Source organism: Cannabis sativa, chromosome 1, assembly GCF_029168945.1.
Source record: "Cannabis sativa cultivar Pink pepper isolate KNU-18-1 chromosome 1, ASM2916894v1, whole genome shotgun sequence".
Classification (NCBI taxonomy): domain Eukaryota; kingdom Viridiplantae; phylum Streptophyta; class Magnoliopsida; order Rosales; family Cannabaceae; genus Cannabis; species Cannabis sativa.
This window is the reverse complement of record NC_083601.1, coordinates 14,161,315-14,183,378: the sequence shown is the minus strand read 5'-3', so window position 1 is coordinate 14,183,378 and position 22,064 is coordinate 14,161,315. Positions and strand designations below refer to the sequence as shown.

At 31.4% G+C, this 22,064-nt stretch overlaps 3 protein-coding genes and 1 long non-coding RNA gene across 5 annotated transcripts; 3 read left to right on the top strand and 1 right to left on the bottom strand.

The window, feature by feature from the left end:
- Nucleotides 1-1,974: 1,974 nt before the first annotated feature.
- On the top strand, nt 1,975-3,085 carry LOC115705166 (protein OXIDATIVE STRESS 3). The gene is made up of 2 exons (XM_030632415.2): nt 1,975-2,508; nt 2,632-3,085. The coding sequence occupies exons 1-2, from the start codon at nt 2,195-2,197 to the stop codon at nt 2,861-2,863; spliced, it is 546 nt and encodes a 181-aa protein (XP_030488275.1). The 5' UTR covers nt 1,975-2,194; the 3' UTR covers nt 2,864-3,085.
- A 903-nt stretch (nt 3,086-3,988) lies between these two features.
- LOC115705165 (arginine--tRNA ligase, chloroplastic/mitochondrial) lies at nt 3,989-10,462 on the bottom strand. 2 transcript variants are annotated; one of them, XM_030632411.2, is made up of 18 exons: nt 10,179-10,462; nt 9,731-9,801; nt 9,447-9,583; nt 9,236-9,311; nt 9,013-9,114; nt 8,601-8,816; nt 8,062-8,142; nt 7,485-7,568; nt 7,246-7,350; nt 6,784-6,962; nt 6,189-6,273; nt 5,759-5,945; nt 5,508-5,577; nt 5,280-5,349; nt 4,988-5,077; nt 4,729-4,797; nt 4,532-4,633; nt 3,989-4,412 (listed from the first exon to the last, which is right to left on the bottom strand). In XM_030632411.2, exons 1-18 carry the CDS (start codon nt 10,282-10,284, stop codon nt 4,302-4,304), a joined length of 1,941 nt encoding a protein of 646 aa, XP_030488271.1. In that variant the 5' UTR covers nt 10,285-10,462; the 3' UTR covers nt 3,989-4,301. The 2 variants fall into 2 exon arrangements, with proteins under 2 accessions (XP_030488271.1, XP_030488272.1); XM_030632412.2 differs by having other exon boundaries at nt 9,731-9,805; nt 10,179-10,338.
- Nucleotides 10,463-15,099: 4,637 nt separating this feature from the next.
- LOC115707713 (uncharacterized) lies at nt 15,100-15,674 on the top strand. Its single transcript, XM_030635743.2, has one exon. It carries the CDS (start codon nt 15,213-15,215, stop codon nt 15,459-15,461), a length of 249 nt encoding a protein of 82 aa, XP_030491603.1. The 5' UTR covers nt 15,100-15,212; the 3' UTR covers nt 15,462-15,674.
- A 1,115-nt stretch (nt 15,675-16,789) lies between these two features.
- LOC133035966 (uncharacterized) lies at nt 16,790-18,264 on the top strand. Its single transcript, XR_009686979.1, has 2 exons — nt 16,790-17,012; nt 18,031-18,264. It is a non-coding gene; the product is annotated as an uncharacterized LOC133035966 (long non-coding RNA).
- Nucleotides 18,265-22,064: the final 3,800 nt, after the last annotated feature.

Genomic DNA, 22,064 nt, shown 5'->3' with positions numbered 1-22,064 from the left:
CATTATTTTTATTTTGTTTGAAAAGAATTTTTCTTTTAAATTAATTAGAAAAAGCGTAATGTGGTGGGACAAAGGAAAATATGCAGATCTGTGGGTAAGTAAAACCATTAATAAACAAATAAAATAAAAATTATTAAAAAAGGCCAACAGAATTGGGCAGGATAAGATTAGAATAATAATAATAATATTAAATACATGTAAATAACATGAATATATTATCTACAATAAAATATGTGGTGCCAAATCATCTAAATTGCCCATCTAAAACTCCAACACTATTATATCATCATGACCTGTGCCTTAGTCAACCTTCGTAGTCCTTATCCTTAAACTCATACCTAGCCTTTTTTCTTGCCTTGCCTTCTCTACCCTACCAACCCAATCTCTACCTATTTGAATTTCATCATTAAATTTTCATTTTATATTAATTTTGAATATGTATTAATGAATAATGATTTTTAACTTCATCTATAAGAAAACAATATTTTTAAAACAAACATTTCTTAGATTGAAAATCTCTTTCTTATTTTGAAATGTATTGGGATGAGTAGCAAGTGAGACTGTCTAATTAAATAATTTTCTTTCATTCCAAGAAAATATATATAAATTAAATTACGTAGATTAAGGAATGAAATTAGTCTTCCTTTTTTTTTTTTTGAAGCACTAACTTAAGGCCATCTTTCTATTGATCTGAGTGGATGATTTTTAAGACATGATTAAGTACCTATCTAATTAATATTTCTTACCCTTGATTTAAACCCTGTTAAACTAAATTAATTTAAAGCTACGAACAAGATAATCAATGTTGTGACCTATTTCTTGTACAAGAGAATAAAAGCAAGCAATATAGACCATAAGAAAAAGCAAAGTATATTCTGAACCAGAGTTGACAAAAAGCCCCATAGTATAAATGTTGTCCCGGACAAATTAAAATACTTATCAACTTTAATTTTTAATTTTTTTTTTAAAACACAAATATTTTTATTTTATTTAGTGGCCCAAGATTTGCACCCATTTCAACTATGGTGTAAAGAATCTAGACAAATTGGAATTTTTGTACCATTACTATTTTAGGATGTAAAGAATGAAGAGTGAAGCCTCTAAATTTGATTGGGGAAGGAAAAGGTTTAGGAAGAATCTGAGAGGAATTTAAACTTGAGTCATCATTTATTTTTTCTTTTTTATATGAGAGATGAGTCATCACTTTTAAACTCACCTAATATAATTAGATAAGAGATAAAATAAGTAACAAAAGACATGCATAAGATCATATCAAAACTCAAACAACAGTGAAAAATGAATGTTTGAGATGTTAGTTACATATTGTGATTAAGTTCATAAATTAGCACTCTAAAAGTTCACTTAGATCATAATAATCATCAAATCATTCAATTTCAACGATTCTAATTAATGTGATTTTGGACAACCAAAAACGTTCCATATCATATCACTAATTATCTTTTCTTTTTTTTTTTCTTTTTGTAAATTTAAAAGTTCAAATTTTTATAATTAATTTGAATATTTGATGATGAGTGGGTCATTGAAAGAAGTAAATATGCCAAAGCTGTCATGGCTTTACGAGGCAAAGTTGGCAAAGATAGGGACCTTAGTTTTACCTCCAAAAGAAAAGAGAAGACGGTGACTCAGATTTGGATATGCCTTCAATATTTAGACCTTATCCTCTCACTACTATAGTACTCCTACTACTACTACTACTACTACTCTATAGAATAGCCTATTTATTCATTATTATTAGGCCGTAAACCTAAAAATATGTGATAATGACAAATTTATAAGGATAAAGTGCTCTTTTTTATACATATAATAATTAATAAAACCGGTTTAATAACGCAATAATAAAGTAGTCATAAAAATCCCTTTCAAAAAAAAAAAAAAAAAGTAGTCATAAAAATGTTATCCATTTCTTTATTGGTATAATAAGCAAGCACATGTTGAGCCACGTCCTTTTATCCCCAAATATAGTTTTTCTCCATTTATTTTTCATTAATTAAATTATTAAAAGATAGAAAGCATGTAACGTGTTCGAGTATATATATAATATGCTCCCCAAAATACAACCTTTCAAATATATCATCATATTTTACAAAGCTCTTTTCTTTTTCTTTCTTCTTCTTCTTCTCCGTTATAAGGTTGTGTATTTTTGCTTTTCTTCTAAGCTGAATATTCATTCATAATGAACAAAGAAGCAGAGAAAATCATTTCAGAAAATCAAAGAGTTGATAATAAATTATTATTAGCTCAAAACGACAGGTGGGTTATGAACATGGAAAGCTGTAATAATAATAATAAGGATATTAATATTGAGTCAAGATCTATAGATTCATCACTAGACTCCATTGAATCATCATCTTCCTCAGAGTTAGTAGAGGATGCTTCTTCTTCTTCTTCTTCTAAATCAAGTTCATCAACATCAATATCATCATTTTCTTCTTCAAATAATGGTCCACTATACGAATTATCCGAGCTCATGGTCCATCTTCCTATCAGGTATATATTTTTTCTCTACAATATAATATGTGACCGATTGAGCCAAGTTCTTTTATTGTTCTCTTCTGGGTATTTTACATATTTTGATTTTGGTGTATTAAATGTTTTTTTATATATGTGCAGAAGAGGATTGTCTAAGTATTATCAAGGGAAATCTCAGTCTTTCACATCTTTAGCAAATGCTGTAAATGTTGAAGATCTTCCCAAAAAGGTTTCACCTTACAGAAGAAAAATGATGATGAAGTCATGCAAGAGCTATGGAGGGGGATTAGATAGCAAATTACACTATCCCAAGGGTCTCATATCAAAGAAATCAACAGCAAGAGGATCTTTATTATTTTCTAGGCACCTTTAGTTAATTATGGCTTTTATCCTCATATTATAACAAATTCAAATTTTGCACTTTTAGTTTTCCTTACTATAAAATACTATGTCATTTCGAGCACTAGTTTCTTTTTTTTCTTTTTTTTATTTTAGTTTCTTTCTTGTTTTAAATGATATAACTTTTTTTTTAACAATACTTTTGAGATGGTTTAAAAGGAATTGAGTAATCAAGCTGGGTACCCTTTCTGTTTCATGGTTTGATATTGTGTTTAGTATATATTTGCAAGTCATAAATAGTTTTGTGTGAAAATGTGAGTGGAACTGGATTAGGATCATATTATGTACAATTTTATCGGATAGAGGCAGTAGAAATTTTGTTGTGAAGTTTTTTTTGTGGAACTGTTTATGGTTTGACCGTTTTTGAGTAGAGGTGGCAGATGGATCGCAGTTCCAACTTCCAACATGATAAACCTTCCCTATCTACTAGACTACTACTATACTTATCCCCAATTTATATTTATTTATTTATTTTAATAAAAATAATTATTTGGGAAAAAATAATGAAAGTTGAGACTTGAGAGCACGTCTGTTGAAATAAATAATTAAAAATTAAATCGAACTTTCGTTCACCACCATTGATTGAGTCAGGCCTCAACAAAAAAACAAAAAAATTCTCAAAAAAGCACTTGATGTAAAGACAAAAAAAAAATATTAACTTTAATTGAGCAATAGTCGTCTAGCGATTATATTGTGTATGGCATAAATCTTCACTAGTGATAATCGTCTTTAGAAATTAATTCGTTCACCACCATTAAGTTTGCATTGCAACTAGGGCTTTTAAAAGAAAAATTGAGTAATATCACACATAACTAAATTACTGTGCGTAGGGGTTATGAGATCAGAGTCCAGCTGACAGAGATTTGAACTTGAAACTAACTTCCTCTTTATGAGGAGAAGTATGAAAGTACCACAATTTTACTTTTTTTATAAAAATATAATATTTAAAATTTTTGAAGAAATAGAAAAAAGAAAACTCTTAATTTACATTTAAAGAGCTCTCTTTCCATTCATTAACATTTTCTTTACGGTTGAAACTCATCAAGTACAGCTGGAAATGCCGTTTGAACAATATTACTTTAGTAGTTCAGTGCAGTAATTCAAATTTCAAATAACCACAACACTATAAACTTGTTAAACATCATTACATGAGAAAATCAAGGGTTTGATATTGAGCAGCTATGTAATATATTAGAACATTTTCGGCGGATAATTGTGGGTTGACACTAGCACTAGCCATCACCAGCTCTGAAATATAAAACTCAGAAAAAAAGGAGGGGAAAACATGCCCACCTCCACAGTTCGCGCTGTGAGAAATATAACCACGAGGGCAAAACTTTCTTTTCACTCAAATGAGGTGTACATATTTCAGATGAGTATTAGAAAAAATTGTCCAGAACAAATTTAACGTATCAAATCTTGTAAACCGGCTCAATTCCGAGCAAATAAAAGCATTTTCTCATCACTATGGCTGTTGCTTCACAAAGCAATAGTCTGCTTGTTTCTTCGGCAGAGCCAACCACCTGACCCAGTTGTATCAATATAATTAGTATAGGTGTGGATGAAGGTTTTACAATTTGGACAATTACATAATAGCATATTATTGCTTAATGTTTATGAAACAGCGTATGATTGACCGTACCTGACAATTAGAATAAAATTTCTTAGTGAAGATTTCTGACAGGTTATAAAGATATTCACACAGAACGTTTGGCAAGAGATTGGTGCCCGCTTCTTCAACAACCTGTAAATTTAGACAGCAATTATGCTCGCTACTCTTGCAACCAAACATGTAGATCAGAGGGCAACAATCAAATTCACCAATATGGATGCACTTACCTCGGAAAATTGTAGCAAATGCAGGCCCAATTCACGCTCACCAGCATGATCCAAAACAATCACCCCAGCCTGTTCAAAACAAGTAGTTAAAGTATTAATATAATAAAACCTTTTTCCACAGAAGCAGTACAGTTACAAGAATTTGTCCTAGTGTCAAGTGACTTCAATTAATATTTATTTACGAAAAATAATGCAGACGAAGAAAGATCATAAGATATAAGGTTTAGCAATGACAATTACGAAAGTAGAAATAACTTACTTTCTTCAACTCGTCTATGTCTTTGCCAGACTTCCTAATGATTGAACAGATCCTAGCATGAGCATAGAGCAAGTAGACAGCAGTATTGCCCTGCTCAGACATTTTTAGAAAGACAAAGAAAAAATGTCATCAGCAACTAGTGTTGCTGCATTGTGCTTCGGAGAAAACAAAAAAAGTAACTATCAAGTGGAAAACATATATGTCCATTTTCACTAATGATTAACAAATTTATTTAGTATTCTTTCTTCAATTAAATATTGACAAAAGAAAACTACAACAGAAGTCACCACACCTTATCACTTAACATCTGATCAAAATCAAATGTATAATTGGTTAGCCTGTTATTCTTCAGGTCAGCGTACCTGCCAAGTACAGCCACATATTAAATGAGAGTTTATGACCAAAAATTTTGAATAAAAATATAATTAATCTTGGGACTGTAACAGCTTTTGATAAAAATCACAGCACACTAACTGTTAAATCATTTCATAAACAAGAAGCTCAAGTACTGATCACTTACTTAACTGCACCATAACCAACAGCCTCAGCAGTTTGCTCAAGCTCCTGTTCAGTCCACTCTTTGGCCTTGCCTGATTAATATTTAAGTTTGACAGGTAAGGAAGGATTAATCAATGAGAGACAGAAAAGACATGAGACACATTCTCAATCATGAACATAAAGTAAATGATGAAAGTAAGATACAAATAACTATGCCACATTAATAGGTACTTGAACATGCTCTTAAAAGTACATAAAAAAAAAAGTACATACCACGCTCAATAAGTGCAGTTTTACTGCGGCTCTTGGCTTCATCAAGTAAATCAACTAATCGAACAACCTCTGAGCTCCGAGTTCTAAATCGTTTGCCATCTTCTCCAAGAACCAGACCAAAACCAACATGACTAGCTTTTGGATATTTGCTATCATCAGCAGGAAGCCAACCTGCACGTTTAGCGGCCTGGAACAAAAGAACAAGATCATTTTCGCAAAACTAGTATTGTACAATGTCATGCAGATCAGGGACACGTATCTGATTGGATTCTAAGCACACTCAAAGTTAAAATCTCTCAAGCAAGCAAGCAATCATAAGTCGAAGAACAAATACCACTTATCTAACAAAAGAAATATATAATTAACTAAAGAACTAATGAAGGACCATCAACACAAGATATAATGGTAAATTTTGATACTATGTACATACCTTGAAAAACATATCAAAGTGCTGTTGCTGACCAACGTCAGTAACATATACAATCCACTCTGCTTTCTCTTCATTAAGTCGATACCTATGCATTGCAAGAAGCAATGTCAAACATAAGCTTCACAAATCCAATATAAAACATAATTTCATCAATTACATACATAATCAACACAGTATACGTGCCAATCTTGCACAAATGTAAGTGCATCTTCATGCCTGTGAAAACACGCTGAGTTGCAGTGCATCAACATGCACAATCACAATGTCCAGCACTTTATGAGAAATGTCAAAGACACTTTTTTTACCCTCTCTTATATCATTGTTTAGCATGTGGATTTTAGTAATTACTTTCAATATTATTAAAACATAGAATACTTATCACATGTCACGCGTTCAAATAAGAATGTAAAAGAGCGTGCTAGATAAAGTGTAGTTAGCACTTTCCACACCTAATTTACACATTCGCGATGCAAGAATATAACTGAATTATACGAATACTAGGAGATACTTGGACTAAGTGAAAGAAAGTGAATAATTAAAGCATTTGGAAGAATAAACTTGAAATGTTAACACAAACATCAAATAAACAACTAACCAAAGAGCTGTGAGATCAGTTGAAGCATAGTTGAAACCACCGTCACTCTTCACCACAATAAGGGGAATGTTAGCCCCTTCAATAAAGATCACACGAGCACCCTCACTTTCCTCAACTAATCCTAGTTCGCTCAATTCCTTTATAACGCCTGGAATATATGGATTGTAAAAACTTTCTCCCTGTAAAAGAAAACAAAACCAATGATGACAAAAAAGCGAATTCAATGCACTCACAGTATTTAAAGACTTATGGGGAAAAAAATTCTTAAATTATAAAAGTTTCCACTACAAAATCTAATATTTCATCTTTTCTAAGTTTTCAAACTGTAACAGTTACCAAATAATTTACTACCACAGTAGTAGTATGTGCTAGTAACTGCCCCAATAATAATCATAAAGTAGGCAACAAAGCAGCTAAATTGTCTCCAAAATCTCTACGTACAGAAAGTTAAGCTAAAACTACCTTTTCTTCCAATTTAACTCCAAGACGTTGATACACCTTATCAAACTCCTTCCGGCTGATTTCACATATTTTTGACCATGCCTTCCGGTACTCAGATTCACCACCCTGTTTTATAAAATTGAACAAGTAGAAGTAGAAATTCAACGAACAAAACAAAAACCCCCAAATTAAAACTTCAAAGCTTAAGCAAATGAAATCAGCTTTACGTGTATCTTCTACAATAAATAATAGTAACTTACCTGAAGCTTTACAACTGCCTGTTGTGCCCTCAACTTGAAAGCAGCATCATCATCGAACCTCTGTTTTGAAGCTTTATAGAAAGCCTACAAACTTTCACTTAAATTAATATTGTATTTTGTATCAGGGGTGTAATTAGCCACAATATACCTCACCAACAAAGACAAGCAAATAAAAGTTATTAAAAAAAAAGGTGCAAATTACAAAAATGCTTTTGCTCAAATTTACCCTTACACTAAAATATATGATGGCTTTTATGTTAAAATCTGGTACAAGTTTACTCATTATTTTCAATAAATCTCTCTCCTAGAACTCAACATTAAAAAAGTTAAAAGCATCATCACCGTCATCATAAGAACACAGCTCCTCTTAAGCACTATACAGAGGAAGTTATTCTAGTCAACACAAATAATCTATATTGAATAATTCTAATTTAAAACACAAAATATCAACTCCCTCTCCATGACATTAGCCAAAAAAATTAATAAAAGAACCCATACAAAAGAAAAATAAAAATGCTTGTTCACAAGATGTAAAGAGCAAAAAAGTATATAAATGTTTAGTGTAAATTTCACTAACCTGCAAGTCTCCAATTGCAGTTTCACTAACATCTTCTAAATTTGGATAATTCTCAAAGAGGAATTCAATCAACATACCAAACTGAAAAACACAGAATATTTCTCATCAGGAAAAAAAAAAGTGAATGATGATAGTAGTAGATTTATAACAGATGACAAAATCCATTCTTTAACCATGAACGCCTAGATAATGCTATAAAGCTAGTAGTGATAAAGTACAAAGCAGACAACTCAGCCTTCAACCAATTTGCAATCATCAAAACATGTAATATCATGCGTGTAATTACATCTCAATCACTATAGTACTACTAAAGAGCAGCGCAGACAGCAGTAAGCTGGTGCTGCCTGCAATTAGCTAATGTCATCCAACCATGTAATATTACAACTGCAATTATGTTTATATGTAAGTGGATGTGAATATGTTGCCAAACATAAAAAATGCAGGAAACAATTCATGAAGATTTACAACAAGAAACACCTCCCTTGAGAACTATCTATACCAGTCAATGTCAATATACTGTTTACAAAACTAACATCTACCTGTGTTCCCCAGTCACCAACATGGTTACGCCTTAGGACATCAACATTTGAGAACTCAAGCATACGGGCTAGAGCGTCCCCAATGATAGTAGACCTTAAGTGGCCAACATGCATTTCTTTTGCTATATTCGGTGATGAAAAGTCAACTACGGCCCTTTTGACTTCAAGTTGTGGTGCCCAAGTTTCAATACCATCGCGAAGCATATTTTGTATAGTCTGCAGCACCAGCATTTTACAATTACTAATCCACACATGACAGAGCTATAATCAGTTTCCATATATATAAAGCAATATGAATATACAAATTGCAAAATAAAATATATGTTTCATATGAATAAACAAAATTAACAAAGTACTATTCTTCTAAAAGTTCAGGTAAAGTTTCAATCACCAATAAAATTCAAAAGTATACCTTAGCTATCCAACTCTTTGATAATACAACATTCACAAATCCTGGTCCAGCTACAGAGCATGATTCTACAATTTCTGATGGCGGAAGATTTTTCATGATGGCCTATAATATTGAATAACCAATAAATTATCCATTCTAAACATGTGAAATTCCACAACCAACCAGAAATAATCAAGTTCAGACGAAGAAAAATGTACAAACAAAAAAAAAACAGAATCTTTACCTGTCCGACAGATGGAGGACCCCTAAACTCAGTCCCTTTGCCTTTTATTTTAGACCAGAGGCCCATGGCATTATTACTTCACCAAAGAAAGATATCTCAACTTAGAATTCAAAACATACAGAAGTATACATGAAAAAAAATCCAAATCCACAAATATGTCCGGTAAGAGTACTGAAGAAGATGTTCATGTGTTAAAAGGCTTGCTGCTTACCACTGATAGTCGCCAAATTTTCCAGTGCAAGGAGCGATCAACGGCTCTACATCGGACTCATCTGGGACTATTGCTCTAAGCGATGATTCAAACAGTTTGGCCAACTGCCGCTTCACATTTCCAACTCTTTCTTCATCCTATATCAAACATATCCAAATTAATTTCACAACCATCCCAATGATCAACACATTGATTGAGCTTCATATTGAATAAATTCTATTACTTCCGAAAAAAAAAAAACTGACACAAATTAAAGTTAAAAATGGTAAATTGAAATAACTTACAGTTGCCATAGTCGAAAGCGGTTGTGTCTTTGTTGCAAATACGAGTTTTTTAGATGCCGCCTTCAACAAATCTGTCTAGTTTACATACCACCACATTAAATTAACTAAAAATTGTAAACACAAATTGGAAACTACATACATTTCTAACAATATTGTCTGGTCCAAATAAATCACTCGCAACCGTCGAAATATATACAAAACTGAAATTTTCCTCCCAAGAAATGCATGCAGCAAAGTAAGTTAAGAAGTAAAATGAGGAATCCGGACCCTCAACAGTTTTCAGCAAATTTGTTTTCAAAAAATAAAAGCAGCAACACTAACTAACTTAACTTCAATTTCTCTTACTCACTCAAAATTTTCCCAGTGCCCAAACAGAAGAGAATAAAAGCCCAAACATTTAGAGATAGAGAAGAAGAAGTAAATAGATGAATAATAAGTTAGAGCTTACCAGAGGAAGATGGAGAAGGAGAAAAATAGAGGTGAGAGAGGCGATTGAGGGATATGAAGGATGGTGGAGATATCGGCGGCAGTATCAGGTTTATAGAACCTCTCATCACTCTATTATATTTTCTCTTTCTCTTTCTTTTTTCTTTTTCTTTTTCTTTTTCTTTTTTTAATTTTAATTTCTTTTTTATGAGCTGGGAATTGGGAGAAACCCTCAGCCCCCTCCCTCACTGGCTTCACTCTCCCACTAGTCGCCCACGCCACGAACCTTTGTGCTGCAAGGCTCACTCACCTTACTAGGGCTTTGACTTTATTTATTTTTAGCTAATTAGGATTTTTGCTCCCAAATTTTGACCTGTAGTAAATTATGCTACGTGTACTTTTGAGATTGTTAACAATTTTCCATAAATTATTAAGATTGTTAGACTTAAAGACATTTGTCCAATTTTAATAAGAAAAGTCTAACATGAATCAAAGTTCAGGGGACATGATTTGGTACATGTCAAAGTTTGAGGGGCATGATTTGGTAGATATTAAAGTCTGGGGAGAATAATTTATTACATGGACAATCACAAAATTAGTAAAATTGAATGAAATTAGACAAAAATTCTTAAATCTAACCATCTCCATAGGAGAATTTTTAACGGTCAGATTAATTCAATGGTATAATTTGATACATATCAAAGTTCAATGAGTAAAAATTCTAATCAGCCTTTATTTTTTAAAATTTAAGATAAAATGATTTTTTTGAAGGATTTGGTAAGATAAAAATATTTGTGGCATAAATACTATGTGCTTTCAGTTTCATACACATATTTTTTTAAATAGTATATGCTATGTTTTTGTTGCAACTTTTAATTTCAAATTCGTTAAGTCTAGTTATGTAACGTCCTAATAAAATGCACACTACTATCAACCAATAAACATAACCTAATCTTACTAAACTGGGATTACTAGAAATAAGAGCGGGGATCTAAATCTTAAATCAAGTATAAAGTGAAAATATAACTTGTAACTATTTAATTTACAAACAAGTCCAAAAGATTACACATGTTTTGGGATCTTGTAAAAATCTTTGCAAAACATTACAAGTTATTTTACGTGTCGACCTAAGCGACAGAAGCTGAGAATATAAAATACAACAACTGGTAGAATTCGCGTGGTCTGGTGTGGCCCAAACATGTACAATACACCGCCAAGCCCTCACACTCATGGCTGATCTAATTTACCCTTTCTTACACAGTAGAGCACCCGCGAGTCAAGCCCAGCAAGAACTGTAAATAACAAAATATGCAATATATTATCAATACAAATAAATACGGATGCCACCGCATCTGTTGTTTATTTAGCATAGACCTACGTGTTGCGCTAACACGTCTATTTACAATAAGACCTTAGATTAGTTTATCTCAATTCTGATTATCGAGTCTAACCTAATTATGCCTTACCCACATAATTCTTTATCTCACATATATAGCATAGTATTGCATTCAAAATTATTTAAACACTAGAGTAATAACCCTAGATCGTATAACCGCTCACTTTAGGGTAATAACTTTAATTTCGATTTCTCACTTAATCACAACATAATATCAAACATGAGCACCACAACGCTTAACTCTACGTGCTAATTACTGTCTTACTTGGTATCCCAAGTATGTGGAGATTCTAAATCCTCAAGTGTTCCTGAGTAAGCGACGGTAGTCCTAGTCACACAATTTTAGGATTTCACAAATAAGATTAATCCCGAAATTCAACTTCATAATTTACATTCTAATCACAGATAAGCGTATAGAGCGCAAAACGAGCTTTCCAACGATATCAAGAACGTCCCAAATAGAGTCCCGAGTCAAAAGTTATGCCGAAAACAAAAACCCAAAAATTCTTAGGGAAACACAAAGCCTCACCGCGGCGAGTAAGGCCATGGCCGCGGCGAGCAGCTACAGGTTTCTCTCGCCGCGGCGAACCCAAAAATTACCATTTTTCACAACTTCAAATTTTTATCCCAAAATTTTACCAAATCAAATCCAACCATCCCAATCATGCATAAACTCAAGTTCAAAACTAAAACAAGGTATCCAATATTAACATCAATTTCAAACCCAAAACAAAACTTAAATTCATCAATATACATACACCACAAAGCATGAAACACAAATTACTCTATTACACCTAATTCAAAACTTGAACTTCAAAGCCTTCACTCCTTCAAACAAACCCCAGAAATTCATAATCAAATCCATATTTTCAACCCTAAAATCATACAAAGCACTCAAGATGCAATCCATATACCTCAAAATTACAACAACATGCATCATTAATTCAAGAACATCATGAACAAGTTCTTGAAGCTTTAATTACCAGAAATTAAACATAACAGAAGAAAAATTAGAAGCTTACCACAATTACTTAAGCTTCAAGCAATGATTCACACCAAATTCACTCCAATTCAAGAATCAAATTTCAAAATTGGTTAAAATTAAAAAAGATGAGAAAGAGAGAGGGAGAGGATCGGCTAGGGCTAAGAACAAACCAGAAAATAGGTTTTCTAATTTCCAAATTTTGTTTTTGTTGAAAATGTAATAGTTGGTCAAATGATCAAAATGCCCCTAGGGCCAAATATAAACATAACCTTATAATCAAGGGTATTATAGTCATTCCAATCACATACACATAACATGTTAATTCATATTTTTCCCATTTATTATATAATACCAAAATTAAATTCCAAAAATGTATCTTGGGCCCTGAACCCGCTTCAGTCCAAAATACTCGGTTGTGACTATACCGCGCTGACTTGTCAGAAAATACCTACAGATAGATAGAATGAACATACTATATAATAATATAGTCTATAAGCACGATATAACATTAAATTACGATTTTACCCTTCTAGGGTCAAATTTACGAAAATGTCCCTAGTACACCAACAAGGTTTTAAAATACAATTTATCAATATAGTTTCATATATTAAATTATATAATAATATATTTCCTAATTAATACATATTTAATCTAGTTATAAATGCTAATTCAGTCTCATAAACCTTAAAGTACAATTATCCCTTCTTATAAAAATTTCGTCCTGAAATTTACCTGAATAACTCTGAATATTTCTGTTGCATATCCGTCTCGAGTTTCCAGGTTGCCTCTTCAACTTTACTGTTCCTCCATAACACTTTGATCAGTGCAATTGTCTTGTTCCACAAGACTTTTTCTCTTCTGTCTAACACTTGCACTGGTTGTTCTTCGTATAAAAGATTTGGCTGAAGTTCCAATACTTCATAACTCAGAATATGAGACGAATTTGAGACATATTTCTGAAGCATTGAAACATGAAACACATTATGTCCAGCTGCCAGCGCTAGAGGCATAGCCAACCTATATACGCCACTTGCCCTATCCTCTTAAGGATTTCAAAAGGTCCAATGAACATCGGGCTAAGTTTTCTTTTCTTACCAAAGCGCTTAATACCTTTCATAGGTGATATTCGAAGAAATACCATATCTCCCACTTGGAAATCAATATCCCGTCACTTTGGATTTGCATAGCTCTTCTGTCTACTATGAGCAGTTAACATTCGCGCTCTTATCTTATCAACTGCCTCGTTTGTCCTATGAACAATTTCGGGACCCAAGAACTTTCTTTCACCTACTTCATCCCAATGAATAGGTGATCTACATTTTCTTTCATAGAGTAGTTTATAAGGAGTCATCCCGATTGTTTCCTAATAGTTGTTGTTGTACGAGAACTCGATCAGGGTAAGGTACTTTACCCATGATCCTTCAAAGTCTAACACACATGCCCAAAGCATGTCTTCTAAGATTTGAATACTCCCTTCGGATTGTCCATCTGTCTGAGGATGAAATACTGTGCTGAATTTCAGTTGAGTACCCATGGCTCGATGTAAGCTTTCCCAGAATCTCGACATGAACTTCGGATCCCTATAAGAAACAATGGACTTTAGGACACCTTGAAGACGAACAATTTCTCTAACATACAGTTCTGCGTACTGATCGATGGAGAAACTTATACTCAGAAAAAATCGGCAGACTTATAAATTTAGTAACGAGAAACTTAGGTGGCGTTTGGTAACACTTTTGTTTTTAAATTTTTTAATCATAAAATAAAAGTAAAATTTTTGTTTTTAAAATTTTATTTTTGAAAAATAAAAATGTGTTGTATAACCAATTTTGTTTTTCAATTTTAAAACAAAAAACAAAAGTGTGTTCTGTAAATTTTATTTTTATTTTCATTTGTTGATTTTATTTAAGTCGAATTTGATGCTGGGGCCGGGTTCGAGTCTGGCTCTGGGTTGGGGTCCAAGTTCGGGTACCGAGATCTAGGTTGGGGTAAGAGTCCAAAATATTAATAAAAAAACTATTTAAAAATTTTTTGAAAATGATTTTTTTTTTTGTTTTTAAAATTTTTAAAATTTTAATTTTCAATTAAAAAATTAAATTTAAAAACAGAACATGATTTAAAAAATAATTTTATTTTTCTAATTTTAAAAATAAAAAATTAATTAAAAAAATATTACTAAAGACACTTTTAATTATTTTAATTTTTTAAAAAATGGATTTTTATTTTTTAGTTATATTTGGTTTGGATGATTTTTAAATAATGTATGCTCATCTTATCTGCTGAGACTGTAAAGTTATCACGGACAAGATGCACCTGATCTGACCAGATCACAAAACCATAACCAATTTGAATAAACCATATCTCTCTCTCTCAAATGCTCGATAAAGACACGTCACCAACACAGACCCAGTTTTTTATTTATTTATTTATTTTTGATGAAACGAAACAAACAACAGACAGACCCAGTTACCACCGTAAGATCCCACAATAAAAAATCATTTAATAATGCTTGTTCTTATCCATTGTTCTTCAATCCAATTATACTACACCACGTAGCTACATTACGAAATTACACTTTAGCCCCCAAGTTTTCCTACTATATAACAGCACCGATTCTTAAACCCAAATCACATCACATCACCACAACACTACTCAGTACTCAAAAAGAGAAGAAAATGAAGAGCGCAGGAAAAGGTTCCAAGGGAAATGGTAAATCGGAGGTGAAGAAGGACAGGAAATCGGGCACTGGAATCAATGGATCGCCTAAGAAAGGTGGCCGTGGAGGAAAGTTCACTTGGGCTGGCGATGGTTATTCCCCCTCTGAGATGGGTTTCCAGAAGGAAGTCATGGATGTTAAGGATCCAAACTTTGAAGATCCAGAAGAAGAAGAGATTGTTCACACCACTACTACCGTTAATGCTTGATTTATTAGTTAATGGATCTGTGATGATCTTATTTCTTCTCCAATGAGATATGTATATATATCGTTTTATTAATAAAACAAGGTAACGTTTATAGACTCTTTTTTATTTGTAGAGAATGATCGGATCTCTGTTTTTAGCTGTTATTTTCTAGAATCGAACATCTGTTATTTTGTAATAATGTTCTGAATGAATTTTCAACAAAATTTGTGGGAAGTGGGAGGAGCATTGAGCTGTGTCCTGCTGCTTACTATAATCTCTGCCATAATACTAATTGATTTATCTTATCTTCCCCTGATTATAATATTAATCAATCTTATATAGTTTTTCTTTTTTTTAAAAAAAAAACAAACTAATCATAATCTTACGTAGATTTATTTTATTTAGAGACAATATGTAGATTTTAGTTTAAGAAAAGGTATTGATTTTTTTTTTCTTTCAACGAAGGTATTGAATATCTTAATTTCACTATGTCATATACTGATTTTTTTTTTTTTAAGAAAAAAAAGTTTTTTAATTTTTTTATTTTTTTTACAGAATACTTGTAAATTAATACACCTTTTTCTTAGTATTTGCATTTTTAGAAGTAATTGTATTAAATCTAGTAAGTTTTTTTCCTTTTCTTTTCTTTTCCATTTATTGTATATATATGAGCATTATAACTTGTAAATATTATAAAATAAAAAAATAACAGATCTGTAAATAACAGAAGTGAAAATTACTTTACAAAGGAAATAACAGAAGTGTAATGTATGCCAAAGACAATAGAAAATTCTAAAAAACAAACAACACATTGATGTAATTTTAGTCATTCATATGTTAGACTAAGATCACATAATTTTCTTTAATTACTTTGTTTTAAATTAATTACAAATCCTTTCAAAAAAATTAATATATTTTAAAATATAAGCTCTTTTTTTTTTCCATCACATAAACGTAACTTATTAATGTTATTATAGTTCTCTTCCATATTATTTTTAGGAATTTTTATTTTAAAGTGTTGTAATAATAAGTACCTCTAAATATTATTCAAATAATATTTTATTATTATTTGACATATATTAAAAAAAATTTTACATCAAAAATCCAATTTACTCAATTTATTACAAAAAAACCCCTACACGCTTACATCATCATTTTTACCTTTTCTCTTTCTTTTATTACAATTATACTACTTACACATCAATTCCATCCATGCAGCCACGTCATTGATTGATGACTTATATCAATCACACCTTACATCATTCACTTATCTTTTTCTCTTCTTCCTTTTTTTTTTATTATTTTCAATTTCATTTTCAGTTTTTTTTTTTTTTAAAAAAAAAAAAAACTCCATAGCTGAACTCTTTTCCTCCCCCTTTGCCAAAGAAAAGTTCTAAAATGGGGTTGAAATCTGTAGCTAATATGAATAAGACGATGACTCCGATTTTGCTTCTCAACTGTCGAAACGTGAGCGAGCTCCTCCTAAAAAAAATCAAAGGTTGCTGCCCAGGAAAAAATTCATCAAGATAATGCTCAAAAAATGATTAAGATGGAGCTGGTCTTCGATCTCAGGTTTGTTTTCGGTTTCTTTTTCGTTTCCCCCCTTTTTGAAATTTTTTTCGTATTTGACATTAGTATGTTTTGTGTTTATCGATTTTACTATTTTAGGTTTTTCATTTTAACATTTCTTTTAGTTTTGTTTGGTTTTTTAAGGCTTCTATTTTTTTAGTTTAATTTATTTGTTCTTTTCATGAGTTTTTCATTTTTGTTTGTTTAGTCTTAATTTCTGTTTTATTTTGTTTTTTTTTTCTGTTTTTATTTTTCGAGATGTTTTATTGTTTTTCATTTCAGTTTCTTCATTTGATTATTTCTCATTTTGTAATAGTTTTTTCATAGTTTTTTAATAATGTAAACACTTTCTGTATGTATTTTTTTTTTTAATATGTTTTTTGTCTAGTTGTTTCCTGTCCATTTTTATATCATCAATGGGTAACAATGAGATTTATCATGGATGTTGATGTTCAAAGAGTTTTTCCTGTATTTTAGTTTGTATACAGTTATTTTGTAGTTTTATTATAGTTTTGCTACTTGCATATGTTATTTCATTATAAAACTAATATGCGACTATTTGCACAAAACTTACTATGTATAACTACTATTTCTGAGTCCCCGTCAAATTAAATTCCTGCATAATATATAAACTATCATAAAACGATAATGCAACTATAAGGCAACCAAAAAAAAAAAAAAAATAGACTTATACGTAACTGGTTGTACCTTAATTCGAATTTGCTCTTCTTATTGTGTTTTTTAAAAAATATATTCGATATTGGAAACCAGTAATCAATCAAAATACAACTGTATATAACGTAGATCTATTATTCATGAGATTTTTTTTAAAAAAAATTCACAGCATATTGTTTTGGATTCAGTGCATGGGAGCTCCGGATCTGTTTGTTACAGATCTACATTTCATGAATTTGGATTTCGAATTAGGGGGAGTTGTTTTGATCAAATAAAACAGAAAACAAATGTGTAATTTCAGTTTCTTCACAGTTTTTCTGATTTTTTTTCGTCATTTTCTGTTTAGATCATTGCAGGTCTTCTGTTCCAATTGATTTCGCCAGAATTAATGGTTGTATTTTTCTCGTTTTGGTTTCATTTTGGTTGTTTTGCGGTTTTGAAACGATCGCGGTATTTTCATCTTCAACGTTCGCTCTGTACAGCTGAAGGCTTAGTGCATGTGGTATTTTTGTAAATATTTGTATGTGGACTGTATAAATGTTTAATGGGCCGGCCCATAGTATTTTTGTAATTTTTTTTCCTTTTTTTTTTCTGTTTTTTTCCCTATTAAAGAAATTTAATTTTTTATTTTATGATAAAATAATAAAAAAAAATTAAAAAAAAAAAGAGAATATAATAAGGATTTTATTTTTTTGAATGGTAAATCAACACTTTATTAACTATTAATTTTAGTTATGAAACGAGGCAATAAGTCAGTTGAAATATTCTTCAAATTGAAACGACAATTTGAATATAATATAGAGGCTCTTATAAGGAATGAGTTACCATATTTGCTGATCGTTTTACAAAATGAATCGAAACACTTCTTAAAGAACTAATTAAAGTTCTACAATCATTAACCACTTGACCAAACATAAAAATCATAAAAATAGAACTACGAATGGCTTACATCACAGAGAGACAATCTGTTTCAAGTATCACATGTGGCCACTGACGCTCCTTTATCCAACTCAATACTTCTCATATTCCCATTGCTTCGACAACTTCAGGAGAAACTGATCCTTGAAGTAGCCTTGTGCAACATTCAATCAAAAGTCCTCTTGCATCATTTTTAAGCATTTTTATTTGGTATTTTAAAATTCACTTAAATTATAAAAAACTATTAAATTTTGTCAAAAATAAATACATTATTATCAAATATTCTTTAAAGTAGAGATGTTGTAAAGGACACAATTAAGATTAGAGTAATTTGCGGCATAACCTTCTTAAGTGGCTAGGTTTTTGCAACTAAACCCCAATTCTAAAATTTTGGTGGTAAAACCCCCTAAACTCAAGTTTTGTTAACAGTTAACCCTTTCCATCTATTTTTAGCTGTTAACTGCCATGGTGGAATATCCACGTAAATAAATATTTAAAAAAATAAAAAAATAATTATTTTAAAAATAAAAAAAATTCTTTAAAAAATAAAAAACAATTTCAAAAAAATAAAAATAAAAAAACCCTAATTTCCTAATTCCCTCTTTCTCTTCCGCCTCTTTCTCTTTCGCCTTTCTTCTTCTTCTTCTTCTTCTTCTTCTTCTTCTCTGCTAAGACAATGGGTACCCACTATCTCTCTACCAATCTCGATAAAGCTTCCCTATAAAGGCTCAAGCTTTAAGGGTCTGGAAAACTCCCATCTCTCGACCCGTAATCGAGAAGGGGCGGTTCGAGAAGAAAACCGTCATTTTCTTGGAGCAACGAGGGCAGTTCACTTCATCCCCGATGTTATCGTACTCTCCTCTGCCATCGCCATTTCCATCGAAGGTCGGGCCGCCGTAATTGTAGCGGAGGAGGTGGGAAAAAGGTTGTTGTATTCGGAGTCCACTTGTAGTGGCGGTGATGTGAGTGTGGGGTATAGGACGATGGCGGAAGAAGAAACCAACCACCGGCGGCTGTGACTGTGCATGGCAGAGAGCATCTGCTCAATATGATGAAGGGCAGCATCTGTTTCGAGCTGTGTTTGTGGCCGTTGCGTTGAAGTTTAGGTATGCCTTTTTTCCATGGAAAGGGAGGTTTAGGTTTTGAATACAGATACAGATTAAAGAGACGTCCCTCCCTAGCAGTGGAGGTTTAGGTATTTAGTGTTTAGGTTTTTTTGATTGTGTTTGGATTTGAAAGAAAATGTTGAGGTGGTGGTGGTGGGCAGTTGTGGTTTTGTTGAGGTTGATGGTGGTAATGCTAGAAGAAGAAGGAGGAGGAGGAGTGCATCAAGATAGAAGAAGAAGAAAGAAAGAAAAGAAAAGAAAAAGAATTAGTTTTCTTTTTTTAATTTTTATTTTTTTAAAATTGTTTTTTTATTTTTTAAAGAAAAATATATATATTTTTTATTTTTTAAAGAAAAATATTATTTTATTATTTTTAAAATAAATATTTTTTTTTTATTTTTTAAATATTTATTTATGTGGACCAATAAAATTGTGCCACATATACACTGTGTACACGTGAATATTCCACCGTGGCAGTTAACAGCTAAAAATGGATAGAAATGGCTAAGTGTTAACAGAACTTGAGTTTAGGAGGTTTTACCACCAAAATTTTAAAATTTGGGGTTAGTTGCAAAAACTTGGCCACTTAAAGAGGTTATGCCGCAAATTACTCTTAAGATTAAGGAGGCACTAAAAGAACTTTGGTGGCTAAAAGCACTCCTATAAATTTCTATGCTATATATTTTAAAACATTAATAAAACCTCAATTTTTATTATTTTACCTCAAAGTGTTATATTAAACCATCATCAATTTTTATATTTTCTATCTCTATATTATTTAAATAATATAAAAGAATAAAATAATATAAATATACTAATAAAATATACAGTGTTTAGAAAATAAAAAGTAGTGCTTCTATATTCTTTATTGGTTTCTTTATAATAAAGCTACTATTGGCATAACATTATTTTGCTAACCAAGCTGCTCATGGTTTGGCGAAACAAGCTTTAGTGTTGGATAATGATTGTACTTGGTTAGAGGATATCCCCTCTACTATCTTCTCTTATGTTATTAAAGAACTATCTTAATTAATGAAAGTAGAGTTTTTTCCTAAAAAAAAAAAAGAAAAGAAAAGATACACATCCATTAATTGATATAACTGCTCTAAAGGACTAGAGAAAAAGAAGAAGCCCTAAATTTTGAAAGCTTTGGCAACATATGCTTTAAAATAGAAATTTTCTAAAATATTTTAAAAAATTAACTAAAAAAACACGCTATATTAAATACTTTCAACTACTTCTCTATTATAAAATTTTTTTAAAATTTAATATTCATGTTATACGTTTATAAAATATTATTCATTGCTCTAATGACATTTTTACTAATAAGTAATGGAAATTAATGGTAAGAGAACTTAATTAAATAAGGGAGAATTTCTCCCACCAATTTTGTAAGGAATGCCATTAAAGGTAATGAATTCTAATTATTTTTATTTTATTTTTTATTATTAAATATATAATGACAATTTTGTCCTTTAAAATATGTCTTACAAAATAACTACCATATAATATAGTTTAACTTAAAAGGACAATTTAGTCAATTTAAGCATTCCGATTACGTTTCCTAATAAAGTAAACAAGATAAATCACTACTATTCCATTTCCAAAAAAATTTAGTAAACAACATATTACAAATATTGATTCCGATTATTTTTCATTTATTCCGTTATATTTCTCCATTAATTTATTCTGATTCTGAATACTGTATAGTAAACGTGCCATAAATATATTGCTGACGGTGAGAACTTGTCAACGAATTAATGATAGGAAAACTAACTTATACTTCAAGCTCAGAAATAAGATAAAGAGGAAGATATAATATGAACTCAAATTGCTCTCTTGAAATAGGGAGAATAATGGATAAATTTCTATTACTCTTAGTATGGCTTTACAAGTATGATTTTCCGACCCTTTTCACATCTGAAATGAGGGTATTTATAGACTCTAATAGCCTGGTGTACAAAGTGATCCCATGTGGATAAGATGTCGCTTTCGCATTGCATGTTGCAGGTGCTGGAGGTAGTCTGACACTTCATACTCTTATCTGGTGTCAGGTGGTCCCCAGTTGTAGAAGGGTGGTCTCCGGGTACATGCGTGTGGTCTCCAGCTACATGTGGGGTGGTCCTCGGGTATAGGTTGTAGGAGAGTGGTTGCAGCGTATCCTTAGTCGGGTCATCAGGTGATATACCCCAAAATGTGACTTCCCATATGCTTGTTTAGCTATTTTGTACCCTTGATTCACAAAGTTGATAAATGATATATCATTAAAGTTCATTAAATTTGAGTATACAAGTTCTTGCAAAAAAAAAAAAAAATTTAATCTTATGTAGAACCTAGAAATGACATTATACATCAA

Excerpts from the sequence above, each read along its gene's own strand:
- LOC115705166 (XM_030632415.2), top strand. The coding sequence starts at position 2,195 with ATGAACAAAGAAGCAGAGAAAATCATTTCAGAAAATCAAAGAGTTGAT. Across the intron at positions 2,509-2,631 it reads ATGGTCCATCTTCCTATCAG|AAGAGGATTGTCTAAGTATT; the intron begins GTATATATTTTT and ends ATATATGTGCAG.
- LOC115705165 (XM_030632411.2), bottom strand. The coding sequence starts at position 10,284 with ATGAGAGGTTCTATAAACCTGATACTGCCGCCGATATCTCCACCATCC. Across the intron at positions 8,817-9,012 it reads CAAAGAGTTGGATAGCTAAG|ACTATACAAAATATGCTTCG; the intron begins GTATACTTTTGA and ends CTGGTGCTGCAG. Across the intron at positions 5,350-5,507 it reads GTTGGTTATGGTGCAGTTAA|GTACGCTGACCTGAAGAATA; the intron begins GTAAGTGATCAG and ends TGTACTTGGCAG.
- LOC115707713 (XM_030635743.2), top strand. The coding sequence starts at position 15,213 with ATGAAGAGCGCAGGAAAAGGTTCCAAGGGAAATGGTAAATCGGAGGTG.